The sequence below is a fragment of the Corvus hawaiiensis genome, chromosome 22, assembly GCF_020740725.1.
Source record: "Corvus hawaiiensis isolate bCorHaw1 chromosome 22, bCorHaw1.pri.cur, whole genome shotgun sequence".
In the NCBI taxonomy this organism is placed as follows: Eukaryota; Metazoa; Chordata; class Aves; order Passeriformes; family Corvidae; genus Corvus; species Corvus hawaiiensis.
The window spans coordinates 834,946-848,606 of NC_063234.1; the positions used below are offsets into that span (position 1 = coordinate 834,946).

General features: G+C 43.0%; 1 protein-coding gene across 4 annotated transcripts in view; it reads left to right on the forward strand.

Moving 5' to 3' along the window:
• Window positions 1-270: 270 nt before the first annotated feature.
• The window catches only part of CLSTN1 (calsyntenin 1), a 32,557-nt gene continuing 19,166 nt past the window's right edge, over window positions 271-13,661 (forward strand). For 2 of the 4 annotated variants that reach the window (XM_048326637.1, XM_048326639.1), the window contains exons 1-2: window positions 271-488; window positions 9,524-9,646. In XM_048326637.1, the coding sequence (XP_048182594.1) occupies window positions 422-488; window positions 9,524-9,646 (190 nt within the window). In that variant the 5' untranslated portion in view covers window positions 271-421. The remainder of the gene's footprint in view (window positions 489-9,523; window positions 9,647-13,661) is intronic. The other 2 variants (XM_048326638.1, XM_048326641.1) reach the window with 1 other exon arrangement.

Here is a 13,661-nt window from a genome sequence, read left to right on the forward strand (position 1 = left end):
CAAGAAGCCCGAAGCGGCCGTGGCGGAGCCGCTCCCGGGCCCGGCGGGCGGGAGCTGCCCGTGAGGGAGCGGCGCTGCCGCAGTGCCCTCAGCGAGCCGGGGGCGGGGCGCGCCGCAGCCCGCGGCGGTCCGCAATGGGCTCTCCCGGTCCCCCCCGCCCCGCGCCGTTGGTTCGCTCCCTCCCCCGCCTAGTGCCCGACGCGGACCCGGCCGCCATTTTAGGAGCCGCCGGCGGGGCGGGCGGGGGAGGGAGGGGAGGGACGGCGAGCGGAGCGGGGCTGCGCAGCGCTTCTCCTCCCTCCTCCTCCTCTTCCTCCTCCTCCGCGGGGCCGAGCCGAGCCGTCCGCCCGCCGCACAGCGGAGCCCGGACCAGCGGGGGCGCCAGCCGGGCTGCGCGCTGTCGTCCCCGCTCCGCGCTGCCATGCCGGCCCCCGCCGCCCGCCTGCTGCTCGCCGCGCTGCTCTGTGGAGCGGCGGCGGCCGCTCGAGGTAACGCGGCTGGGGCGGGCGGGGGAGGCTGCGCGGCACCTTGGGGACGGCGAGGGCGACAGGTCCGGGTCGCCTCCCGAGCTGCGCCGGGAGCGGGCGAGGGGACGGTGTCCTTGGCGCCGTGCGCAGGGGAGGGAGCGCGGAGGCGGGTGGACATCGCGGGTAGGGAAAGGGGGGAGGATGGAGCTGGGGCCGGGGTGACCCCGCCGCGGCCGTTGCATCTGCAAAGGGGACGAGGGGATGGCGGTTCGTCCTCCCGACTCACCTGCGGCGAGCGGCCCCGAGCCTTCGCAGCCGCGCAGGGCAGAGCCCGGCCCGGCCCGGCCCGGCCCGGCGGGGGATGCGCGGCGGCGGCGCTCGCTGTGTCCGCCCGCCTGTTACATAACGGGGCCCGGGGCGGGCGGGGGGCGGCACTTGTTGCCGGGAGGGTCCCGCGGGCAGACCCGGCCGGAGCTGGGCCGGGCAGAGCCGCGGCGGGAGCGAGGATAAACCCCCTCGGAGAGCCCGTGGGCAGCCGGGCCTGGCTGGGCTGGCCTGGGAAACCTCCGTGCGGGGATGAGCCGGAGCAGCGCCTGGGCCAGACCGTGCGGGTTCGCGATGTGAGCGCGGGCCTGGTGGCTATTGATTGATCCCGAGGAGCAGCAGCATCATACGCATTGCGGGGCTGCTCCCCGGCAGGCTTCAGTGAGAGGCTCGGAGACGCTTCCTCACCTGAAGGTTACCCCTGGCATCGGGAATGCTGTTTCTGCAAGATTCAGCTGATCGTATGATGAGATTTAAGAGCGTTGAATAGGAGCGTACATCAGAAGTGCGGCTGTAAAATGGCTTGTACATACGTTGAAGGGAAGTTCTTGATCTAGAAACCAGCTCATTATGGACACATCTTGCTGCAGTTTCCCTATGTGGATCAAGAGGCTGCTGCCGTAGTAAGTCTAGGAAGTCTTCTGCCAGCTGTTTTAGCAGTGACCATCATTAACCTGCGTAAGATCCCTCAAGTACAGTTTGTTCACCAGTGTTCTTGGAATCATTAAATGTAACATTTACCACACTAGCACACAAGCATAGTGGCTTTGAATTCCATTATTTGAAAGTAGGAATAAGATTAACATCAAAAACCATTTTCCAAGCGAGCTGATACATGCTTTGGAAACAAATGGCAAATACAGGCAGTGTTACCCAGGACAGCGCTGGTAGGCAGCTTTTCTGCAGCTTGTTAGAGGCAATACCTGTTCTCAGCCAGATCTACAGAGCTGCTGGACTGCAGGTCCTGATCTGTTAAACTTCATCACACATAACTGAGTTACAGAATGAGGGCTGGTTCAGCTTAGTGTGTGCAGTTGCCTTAGTCCTTGCAACGTTTTGGCTGCTGTAGGTAGGCCTGTTAATAGTGTTACGTGGAGATGCATTTAATGACAGTTAAGCTCTGGAGAACACCTGGAAAGCTGCAAGGGCTACTCATTTTCATTTCCCTGTTGCTAGGAGAGGCATTTGTTTGGAAGCATTTATGGTAAGCTTTCCGTTTTGTGCCGGTTCAATTTTTTTTCAAGTACAGCTTCATCTTTTTCATCTGTGACTTTTAAAGTCCTTGTGATGGAGGTCGCTGAGATTTATTGTAAGTGGTGAAAATGGAATTGTGCTTGGTTCAGTAATGTGCAAAAATGGACTGGAAAGGCTGCACCAGAGTGGTGAGTTCCACTTGCCAGTTCTGCCATTCCTGTTGTTGGAACAGGGGAGTGAAAAGTGGTTTCTTTTTTGATAATGGAAAGAAAGGGAAATAGCATTTGGGGGATGTGATCTTGCACAAAAGGCAGGTGTGAGCTAGCTGACCTACCATTTTCCCTGTAGCTATTTTAAGGGGTGCAGAGAGTGATTTTGGGTTCTAAAGAGGCATTTTCCTGTCCAGCTGGTGCAAAACTCTTAATCTAATCGAATTTGTTTTGTAATTGATGAAGTTTGTAATTGATCAAATATTGCTAAGCTTGTTGCAGTGGAAAAGCAGTACCTAGCAGTGCATTCAGACTGTGTTTGTGGGTGAAGCAGTTGGATGTTTCTGGCCAGAGCTGGATGGGGAATGGAATGCAGGAGTTTCCAGAGGAGGAGGCAGTGCAGCTCACGGCTGCTGCTTCCATGGGTCCTGACCAGGCAGAGAGATAGACCTCTGTTGTCTTGGGGCCCTTCCAACTTACTATCATTTAGGATGTGTATTGACGAAAGTAATACTTTCTTGAGGAAGCTTTGCTGATCTGTGATTATTTCAGGAAGTTATGTGGTGCTGAGAATGTCTTAAATCCAAACCACAGACCACTTTGTTACTACCACAGTCTTGCTGCAGATGTTTCTTTGATACAGGAACAGCCTTTTTAATATAGGGCTGGGGATTAGGTAGGTTTCTTTCCCCTTTCTAGGGGCAAGGAAAGGTAACGCTACCCTAAAGCATTATGTAGAGATATTTTGGCTATTTATGGGGCCTGTTTTTTTTTTTTTTTATTCTTCAAGTGTCTGTGAAAGTAAGAAACCACTGAGAAGAGATAGAATTAATCAGTACGAGACCTCTCTACGATGTATAGTGCTTGGGAAAGCATTATATACAGCCATCTGTTCATGCAAACAATTTTAATCTCTTTTTCTATGTGTGTTATTTAAAAATAATGCACTGCTGTGGAAACTGAAATGGAGGAGAGATGGTCTGGGCAAGCATGATTTACATTGTGTTTGGAATACTCTTGTGCTGGTTGTCTTCTCCCATGTTATTAGGCTGCAGGTTGTGCTGTCTGTGCAGAGTTAGCAGGAAAATCTGTCAACAGAAACTTCTCTAGACTTAATAAATGTATCTTTGGTTTGAGGTCTTAAATGTTTCTGCAGACAAAAAATCACCAGTTGCAGATAATTGCAAAGATTTTTTTAAGAAGGAAAGAAGCTGGGCTCATGGGCTTCAATTTCTCATGGAAGTTAGAAGGGTTGAAGTTAAACCTGGGTCAGGCCACAGCTCTCCATAATGTGAACATCCCACAACTTAGAATTCTGGTATTCTGGGTAAAACAGCATTTCCTGCTGTGAAGCCCAAGTATGTGATAGCTGAGTGGCTTGTGGCTCTGAAGCTCTGCTGCAGAGAGGAAAAAACTTCTGTGGTCATTAAAGTTTTCTGAATAAAAGCACTTTTACAATTTTACTGAGCCTTACTCTCTTTAGTTCCTTTGGGAGAAGTCTCTGAAATGTGATTTATGATGTTAAGGGCCACACATCTTGTAGCGTTATTGTCAAAGAAGCGATACCTCGAAACATGGGAGAGTTTAGTGAGGTGGAAGCCTTGGTCTTAAATAAATCTTGTTTTCAACTCTAATTTATTTGTTTTGTGCTGATTGACTCGTATTGGCTTCTGTAGGGACTAAACCTCCTTAGGAGCCTTTAGAAGGGATTATTGGAAACCTCAGTGCCTTTGAAGAATTGTCTGTCTGTCCTTTGTTTATAGTATTAGGTCTCATCTCATTTGCTTTGTATCTGATTGCAAACAAGTTGCAGCTACTGCTCCCAGGGGGTTTCCCTGTTTTTAAATGGAGTCAACAAGTAGAGCCAGAAGTGCCAGCTATACCGGGGTGATGTTTGTTGTATTTCTAAATACTGTTTCCTTTCGAGGAGCAAAGTTTGTAAATATGACAACAGTTAAAACGGAAGGGGTTTCCACCCTTGCACTATAATTAGCAACATTTAAGATAACGTTAATTTAATATTTGTAGTTAAAGGCTTATGTTTTCTATTTCAGTCTCCTGTTTAGTGTAAAACATTTTAAATTTCACTTGAAAAATTAAGGCTTTGTTGGCTTAATCCTATTTAAACTGTTATGTGGTGGAATCTTTGTTTTCCCTGCCAGGCTTTTATCCAAATTCAAATTTGGTCAGTGTATCCTCTGTTTAAGGTCTTTGGTGCTCTGAATGTTTCTTCTGTTGCAGTTGTGGATAGTAAAAATTGCAGATAGTTTCTAATCAGTCATTTGCATGTCTCTTAGTTTCATCAGGCTTATAGAAAAACTTGCATGTATCTTTGTACAAATAAAATCAGATTTAGGCAACTGGTTCAGTGGAGAACAGGAAACTTTCTGTAAGTGGTGATAAACAGGAGATATTTCTCTAGGCAAAATATAATTTCATAAAACCCTGTTGAATCTCTACAGCTGTTGGTTTGAATGTGGTGTTTGAAGAATTAGTGTTAATTGTGCAGGCTCCTAGTGTAGGCAGCTGATAGTTTATAAACATTATCTTGTGCTCCAGTGTATGGCAGTTGAGCTTCTAGAGCAGGAGTTACAAGTGGTCCTTAACTGTGGCGAAGAATCCAAGATAGAGATCTGAAATTTTGGGATGAATTTCAACCACCGGCTTTTCCTTCAGATGGGAACCACAGAGGTTAATGGTGGATGTCTGTGCCCTTACTTAATCCCTGTCCTGGGGCATCTCCTGGATATTCCAAGTGAGTCTCCTGGATTAATTCCTTCATACTTTGTTGCTGCCTTGAATTCCCAGCAATGGAAATAGTAGTTTGTCTTGAAACCTCATACATGGATAAGTTCCACGCTATCAAGAAAGTCAGCATTTGAACAGAGTTTGTGTTCAGTTTTATCCCATTGTTTGTACCTGGCTGTATGACGATGACTTTTGATAAAATTCTAGGTAGGAGAAGACCCAGTTAAATAAACACATACAATACATCTTTTCATTTGCACTGGTTTATATCCAAAGTTAATCCTGGGTCTTTTCTCCTGGAGGCAGGAGCTGTGAGTGACAGGCAGGGCAGGACAGAACACACATTGTAATCAGGCCATGCTATGCCCTTTCTTATTCAACTTTACTTTCAGGGTGGAGAAGGCATATTTTATTGTGTAGCTCTTCACTCATTGGCTGGACTGTATTTTTCTGTGGTTAGGTACTACAGAGACTTGTTCTTTTAATGATATGGCTTGACATTTCTTCAGAACAGTACTACATTACGACTATTTGGGGTAAGGTATGTTGGAGTTTTTACTGTCTCACTGAAAGGCATCCTGGTGATCTCTTGCATCAAGAGGAAGACAGTTAAGCAAAAGATACACAGTAATCAGTTTTTGTCAGACCTTCAGGACAGAAGTAAAGGATTCTACTAGTTCATCCTGTGCAGATGGAGTGCTGTTCATCTATATTGACAGAGGATATAATTCTCTTTTTGTGAATTTTTCTCTGAATTTTTCATGAGGTTCAAAGGTACATTTTCAGAATGAGGATTTTGTGTTTACTGTCATTAGATTGAAAAATAGCTTTCAAACTCTAGTACTTGTTATTGAGTTTAGTGTGTTTAACCAGTTAATTCTTAAGAATTTATTTTGACATGAAACATCTTGATTCAGTTCTAGCAATGTGCAGCATGGCTAGACAGCACTGTATATTAGAAGCAGTTATCTAGAAGAGAAAGTGTTCCAGATACAGTCTTTTCTGGTTGAGGTGTGTTTAAATCTTCGGTCGTGTAGGTGCCAGATCCCATTTAAGTCAAATGAACTTCTGACCACTTGTAAGAAGATAACAGAAGTCTTCAGAAAGGACTTTGATAAGTACATTTAATTTTAATGTTTGCTTTCAAATTAGAGAACTGAATTAATTCTGATTGTCTTAATAGCTTTTGATTAAAATTTCCACACTAGCCCTAAACCCGGTTGCCCTGCCTACCTGCTCATTTACATTCATTAATTCTTTTAGGCAGCAGAAGAAGGTTATCTGCTGGATTGTGTTCTGCAGCATCAGCCATCGCTCCTGGGAAGGAAGCATCCTTGCTCTGAGGAGCATTCCCTTTGCTGCAGAACAGTCGGGCTGGTCTGTTCTGGGTCAGGAGACACTGAGCACATTTACCTGGAGCAGATGGTATTTTCAAACCCTGTGTTGGAGGCACACGTGTGGTTTCTCCCCCTGTAGCAGCAATTACCTGCAGACAAACAGAGCTGGGAAGTGGCTGGTGCTCACCTCGTGGGACATGTTCCGTCAGGCTGGGCAGTAGGGAAGGCTCTGCAGGAGCTTCTCCGTTCAGGGTGCCACCTGGGAAATGCCCGTGCTTTGCTGGCCTTGGAATTCCTTCATGCCCACTAAAAGCCAAGCAGAAGTCGGTGAGCTGCCCGTGCCAGCACGGCTCCCCCCACTTGACTAGATTAAATGCTCATTGGGATTTACAGCAGATTCCAGCTGAGGCGCTTACAAATAGTGTGAATATTGTATTTCAAGGAAACCAGTGTAGTTTATCCCAGTTAAAGGGCAAGAGATTAACAGCTCAGGGCACTTTGTTAGTGTCAAGCTTGGAATAGGCTGCTGCTCTGGTTTGAAACTACCACTCTGGCTTGAACAACTTCTGTGGATTGCATGAGTTTTGTGACAATTAAACTACCCCTTCACGTTTTTGTCCCTCTTCTCAGTCCAAGATTTAATGCTATTTAAGCAGCTGAGATCAGGATAACAGTTCAGTTTGATTGAAGGGAAGCGGTGATGTATTGCTCGTACACTGTACCTCATATTTCAGACACTAGCTTGAGAATTCCTTCCAGTGTGTGGTTACGGTGGAGTCAGTAGATCACAACTATGGATAACGGGCCTTTCCTGGATATTCAGCAGTAAGTTTGGTGTTTTAAAATCCAGTGATGTTTAGTATTCGTACACACAAAGGGATTTAAGCTTTATGTTTTGAAATCTGGTGATGTTTTAGCCTTCCAAAACACAAAGGGGTGTAAGCTTTATGATTTTATTGTCTGCAGCACAATAAAAGGACATGACTTTGCTTTCAACTGGGCCTGTTGTTTGAAGGTTCACTAGACTCTGCAGATGCTCAGCATACTCATGATGCTGTGGTTACAGTACTTGAAGGTTTCACAGAGCTCCCTACCCAGAAGTAGTGGAGGTAGGAGGTTGCTAAATTAGGAGAAGGTTTCTCAGAACTTAAAAAAAAAAACCCTAAGTATTTTTGTAATCCATATTCAGAAGCATTATAATGAAGATGGAGGGTTTTTTCTGGCAGAGATCTGTTCTGGTATTTTATACCACATCCTTGCAAGGACTAAGATGAACGGATGAAAGGACTGATGCTTTCAATTGGGGTATAACTGTCCCAGATGTACTTAGAGAAAAATACGCACTTGTGACCTCCTTGTGCTCCTGAAGCCAAAGCTGTATTGGTGGCGGTTTTCTCGAGACTAGGTTTGAGTTGTGGGTGAGCGTTCCATGGGAGCCTCACGCTTGAGCAATTACTGGCACCTTCCCTCAGAGGGAGGAATCTGTTGTAGTGCCTTGAGCATGACCAGGTTTGTTCTGAAACGCGGCGTTCCTGGGAGGGTGCTGCAGCAGCACTGAACTTCTCTGGGTAAATAGAACAATGTACTTGGCATTTAACTGGCTCTTTGGTGTGCTGCATGTTGAGAGTGTGGGTATTGAGGCAGTAAAGAGAGTGTTGCCTTATTAAGTAAAACCACATGGAGCAATTAAACACAGTTTGCATTAAAACAGTTCGTTGTGAGTTCTTTCTTGCTGCATTGTTATGGATGAAGATGATACATCCTGTCTACTGTTGTGACTAACTAGTAAAAGATTGCAGATGAAAGCATACTGGGAGTATTACGGTTTCCTGTATGAGTTCTCTAGGTTTAATCGTTTATTTGAAGTGTCCTTTTATCACTGTTTTTTAATTCCCCTGGGTAAGCATATGGCACATGACATGAATCCATTTTAGTTTGTTGAAGAGGCAGGATTCAAACGTCTGGGTTAGCCTTCCATCTCTGCCTGTTTTGACAATCTGCTTATATAATTCTTGAGAGGTGAAATAGCAGGACTCAGCTGTGTGATGTGTTCTAGCTGTTGTGTATATTTTGCTGTGATTGCACAGGCATGCATTTCTTAAATTTTAAGTTCTTGATCTCATGCAGACCAAAACCTGGATGATGCTGCCTGTTGAATGCTCTTTGGTGTGTTTGTTGTAACCTCTTGCAAGGCATTTCTTGTATTTTATTATGCGTTGTTTGCTGAAGGTTACTTGGCTTTGTCTGGTAAGGAGCAGTTTTTGGGCCCTGTAGGATGTTTTTCCATTGGTTCTAAGCAGCTGGATACATGCAATCTTCCAGAATTGCATTTGGGAAAATGATAGTGTTAAGGAAATTTAACAATCTGAGTGCCACTCAGGCAGTAGCACTCCACCACCTGAGCTGGGGAGCGTAACATAAAGCTAAATATTTAATAATCTAGGGACTGTCCTATTGGATTGTCACAGAGTAGATGATAACCTAGTAGATAATGTGCTTTGATCTTGCGTCTTTAGTGATGTACTAGAAGAAACTCTTTTTGAGGCTGACAAGAAAAGATACTGCATTTCTCTGCAGCCAGGGAAGACCAGTCATCCTGAGACAGTCTCAGGTGATCAGTTTGAGGCTCTTCTGTGCAGAGGTGAAGGATACTCTCGCAGGTGATTTTGTAGTGGAGTTTCCCAGTCTCTTAAAACAACTACTAAAGAACTGAAGTTTGATCTCTTTTCCACATGTTTTCTTAATGATGGTGAAACCCCCTATACAAGACAAAAAGCTGCCATGAGAACAAGCCCTCATGTTCTGAATAGTCCACCAGCTGTATTCCAAGTTTTCCATGTTGGGGAGGGGGGGACGTGGAGTGTAAACAAGCCCTGATGTTTCGTGTTGGCTGGACTTTCTTCATCTGGCGCTGACTGAGGTTTTGCTGGTGTCACACTTGGCAGTGATGGCAGCAGCTCCCCATCACTGTTAACAGGTTTTTGAATTGCACTTCAGGGGCATCTTAAATCCCAGCATAGTTAGAAACTAATTTAAATTCTCTGAGTTACTTTTGGAAAGCCTACAGGGACACTCAACTCTTCTGAACATACTTAGCTAGGATTTTGTCTCAAGTCTTTTAGTTTATTAAAATCTTGATTCAGAATTATAAAAGAGGAAAATACTGAAATTAGTGTTTTAAAGCGTTTTTTAAAGATATTGTCGGTTCCAAATGTTTTGACTTTGTACTTTGTTTTCCTTTCAGTTAACAAGCATAAGCCATGGATTGAAACAACCTATCATGGCATAGTTACAGAAAATGACAACACGGTGCTCTTGGACCCCCCGTTAATAGCCCTTGACAAAGATGCACCTCTGCGTTTTGCAGGTAAAGAATTCATCTGCACTTCTGTTTGAAGATGTGGAAATGCTTTCTCGTGGACAAATGCTCTGTGTTAGTGTGTTTTCCATAACAGTAGCATAACATTTCAAAGCTTTTAGATCCTAGGAAATGTGTGTGCATGGAACAGCATTTTATTTCAGATTTGCAGCTGTATCCAAGTATCCAAACCAGAAAGCACTTTGCTTCTTTCAGTTTCATGTGTACATGGTAATTTTCTGGTGTTTTATTTTTTGTTTTCATAGTGTCTATTCTTTTCCTCAATCCTCTAGATTCCACATTTCACAGCATTCAGCGTGGGAGTTCTGAATCAATGATTTCTTACCATACTAAAGAGAGTTTTGGTTTTCTTAGCATTTTTTGTGTCTTAATAGAGTGAAAATACTAATTAGTAGAATTAGGATTGCACGTCTGTAATAAGTTTGCTTAACAATCTAGGGTATTTTAAAAACTGAACAACTTCCTCTGGCTGAAGAAGAGGGTTTTTCTCCTGTAGCAAAGAATATAGGGAATGATACACAACATATTTGCAAAATGTGGGCTAATTCTTCACTTTGAGCATAGGACTGACAGGTTTCTTATAAACTTATGCAGTAGATTTTTTTCTGAAAACCTTTGTTTAGGAATACTGTATTCATTAATTGGATGCAGTGTTATGGAAAGTCCTTTTTTGAATTTGACAGTGTTAGAAAGATGTGTTTGGAGAATACCATTGGGCATCTGCAGGTATTTAAATTACTTGTGGTGGATAGCGCAAGCTTAAATTGGATATTTGCAGAAGCTTACTTCGTTAAGCAAAATTTGAGAGTTAAGAATCCTAGTGAAGTACCTAAAGGATAGGACATGAGCCATTTTTGGCAACATTGCTTAGCCTGGCTTCAAGGAGGAAGGGATAGGAGAGTGATGAAATTAAATTAAGAACCATTTTAAATGTTCAGCAGCCAACTGCATTGAGTGCTGCAGTGTTATGGCAGTTTGGTCACAATCTTCTTGAAGTAGTGCTTAAAGTAAGTTTTGTTGCATGATTGTAAGGCTGTAATTAATTCCCAGTGAAGTTGAAGATAATGGTAAACTTGCTATTCAGAAGTTCAGAGATAGTGCTACACCTCTGAAATTCAAACTTCGTCATGTATTGGTACATGTGGCAGAGGCTCTTCTGTTATCTTAACTGGAAATAAAGCTGCTGTCTGTGTACAAAACTTTTCACTGCCAAACGAAGAAGCTTGTGTTGGCATACACAAAATCTGGTCATTGGAAAGAGGTATGGGAAGCCTGACTTGTGTTCTCAGGGATGAGGAGAACGTGAATCACCTCTTGCAGTTCTTAAGTGCTTTAAATGTAGGTGCTGGTAGTTCAGCAGCATTGAACAGAATCTGAACATGGCAGTTTTATACCTCTTGGGTAGTAATGTTTTCAAGAAAGTACTGTCAGAGTATCTTCAAATATATTGTTACGTTTGCAGAGGAAAATCCAATGTTAAAGCATTTCTTAAATGAGACTTTTCCCATTGGGTTGATGTAAATTGTATAAACCTGCTTTCATTAAATGACCATTTTTATATACTGGGAATTGTATAAACAGAATATATTTGTATAAACAGAATATATTTTGGCTTTCAAAAATGGACATTTCTGAAACAGCAGCAGCAGACCAGTGGATTTAAAGAAATTAATGTTTAAGTGTAGCACATGAACATTGTAGAGAAATTCTTGGTGCGAGACTGTTGGGTTTGAATTGCATAAATTTTGAAGGACTGTGCCGTGGGGGTCTCTGGAAGTGTTTGTGTGCCATTAAATGGAACAATACTCGAATCTGTCCTTGAGGAGCCCCGGGGTGAGCGAGTGCTGACTCTGTTACCAGCTTTGCTGGGTGCTGTGCTCACATCCTGGCACAGACAGTGCTGGTGTCCAGCACCATCTCTGGAGGGTTCAGTGTGAGAAACCCACTGGGGCAGGGATGTGTTTTCACAGCAAAACAAAGCACTGCTCAGGATTAAATGGCTGCTTCAGCCCTTACTGGTATATTCCTACTTATAAATCAAATTTATTCATGCTTCAAAAGGCTGGATATTTTAATTAATTGTGCCCTCTAGCTGAGCTGTGAAACTTCTGAGCTTTCTGCAGGTTAAAAATATTTTAAGTAGAGCTTTTTTGCTTTATTTCAATTTTGAGCGTGTCGAAACATCTCGAAACTAGTTCATTTAGATGCTTTGTAGTACATGAACTGTGGGGCAAATAAAAGTAACATATTACTGCTTTGCTCACTTCGTGCTATGGGTAGGATCCTAAAATTTAGGTGTGCAAAAATAAGTAGGGTTATATAGATGTTTATTTCTTGGGTTATTTGTATGGTTTTAAATCTAAAATGACACACTTTGGAAAACTGTGTGAATATAGTCATGCCAGCTTGCTTTGTCAAACTGCCTGGCACATAGGGGCAGGATGGAATCAGTGTTCTGCACCATGACTGTTACAGATCTGCTTGAGAAGACAATGACCATTCTTGTTCCTCAGTGAATCTTTTCTACATTACAAATAGAATCGTGTTGGAATTTGATCCTAAGTGTTTTTGCTGAAAAAAATAAAAATGAAATAAAGGACAGTTACATTTTTTTATTGTATGTTTATTGTTTGTGCCTAAAATCAGTCTGATGGCTAAAGCTCTCAAGCAGGGATTTCCCCTTTACTGTGCATGCATTTTATATACTGTAGGGAACAGGGAGGTGGGTGTACAGGAGTTAAGATGTGGAATATTTGAAAGGTTGCAGTTGGAATGTCACTTCTGGCTAATGAGTGGTGTCAGCCATGAATTTAAACAGCGTAAAATTTTCTTCAATGATCCTATTGCCAAAACACATTAAAATCTAGGATTATATTTATACCCTGTGTAAGAATAGACTGAAATATAAATCATGTGGGTGCCACAAGAGGCAGCATACTTGGTGTGTTAAAATAAAGAGCTGATTATAAATCCAGGGATTATCTGAAGTGAGTTTCAGGGAGGACTTGAGAACTATTTCAGAAACTGTCTCTTTTTAAAATGAAAGGCTAGAAATCATGATAAGGTAACTTTCCTTACTTGTATTTCCACTTCAGTATTAAACTGTAATTTTGCCTTTTTAAGAAAAATATTTCTCTGTAACTGTAGTGCCTCATCTCTTTCTGAGGCCACTCTGGAATGGAAACTTGAATGTGTTACTGCAAGTTGTTGGAAAAGTATGAGAATTAACAGGAGATCTGCCAGAAGCGATTTTAAAGGTACAGGTCCACTTTGTTGTACAGGAATTCAGGCTAAACATGATGATTATCAGGAAAAAAAATAATGGACACATTGGATGATATGTAAAAGTTGGTAGTTGGGAGGTTTAGCAGTTCATGATTTCCAGGGAAGGGAAGAGCGGGGTTTGTCTTTTCATTAAAACTCTGAAACCGTTCCAGGTGTCTCTCACAGTCGTGTCATACCCCTGTAAAACTCTGTTATATCCGAGGTCTCCTCATCAGTGTGGAAAATCCAGGACACTGTGGAAGCTTCTCCTTTCGTGGGGTGGCTGGAGGGGGCAGGGCAGCTGCTCCTCAGTGCTAAGAGAGGAATATATCAGAGTACCTGGGTCTCTTCTGTCCAGCATTGCAGTGTTTCAGCAGAACAAAATGGTTACTTCTTTAACCCGGAAAAGCAATATACTGCTAGGAAAATATATAGCTCCCCTCCCCATTCCTTAAATTAAAACTCTTGTGTTCATCAGAATCACAATTTAATGCATATATTTTTAAATCACGAACTATGGCAAATCTTTAAATAAAATAATATAAATCAGATAAATTCTACTTTATGAATGGTTATTCATCAACGTGCAATTTTGAAAATATCTCTTGTTATGAACATATCAAATATTTCAAAATTCTGCAAATGAAAATGTGGAGTTAAAAGATTAAATCATATTTAACATAACTAAAACTCTAAAATTGCAACAGTTACAGCAAATCACCACTGGAATTTTAAAATA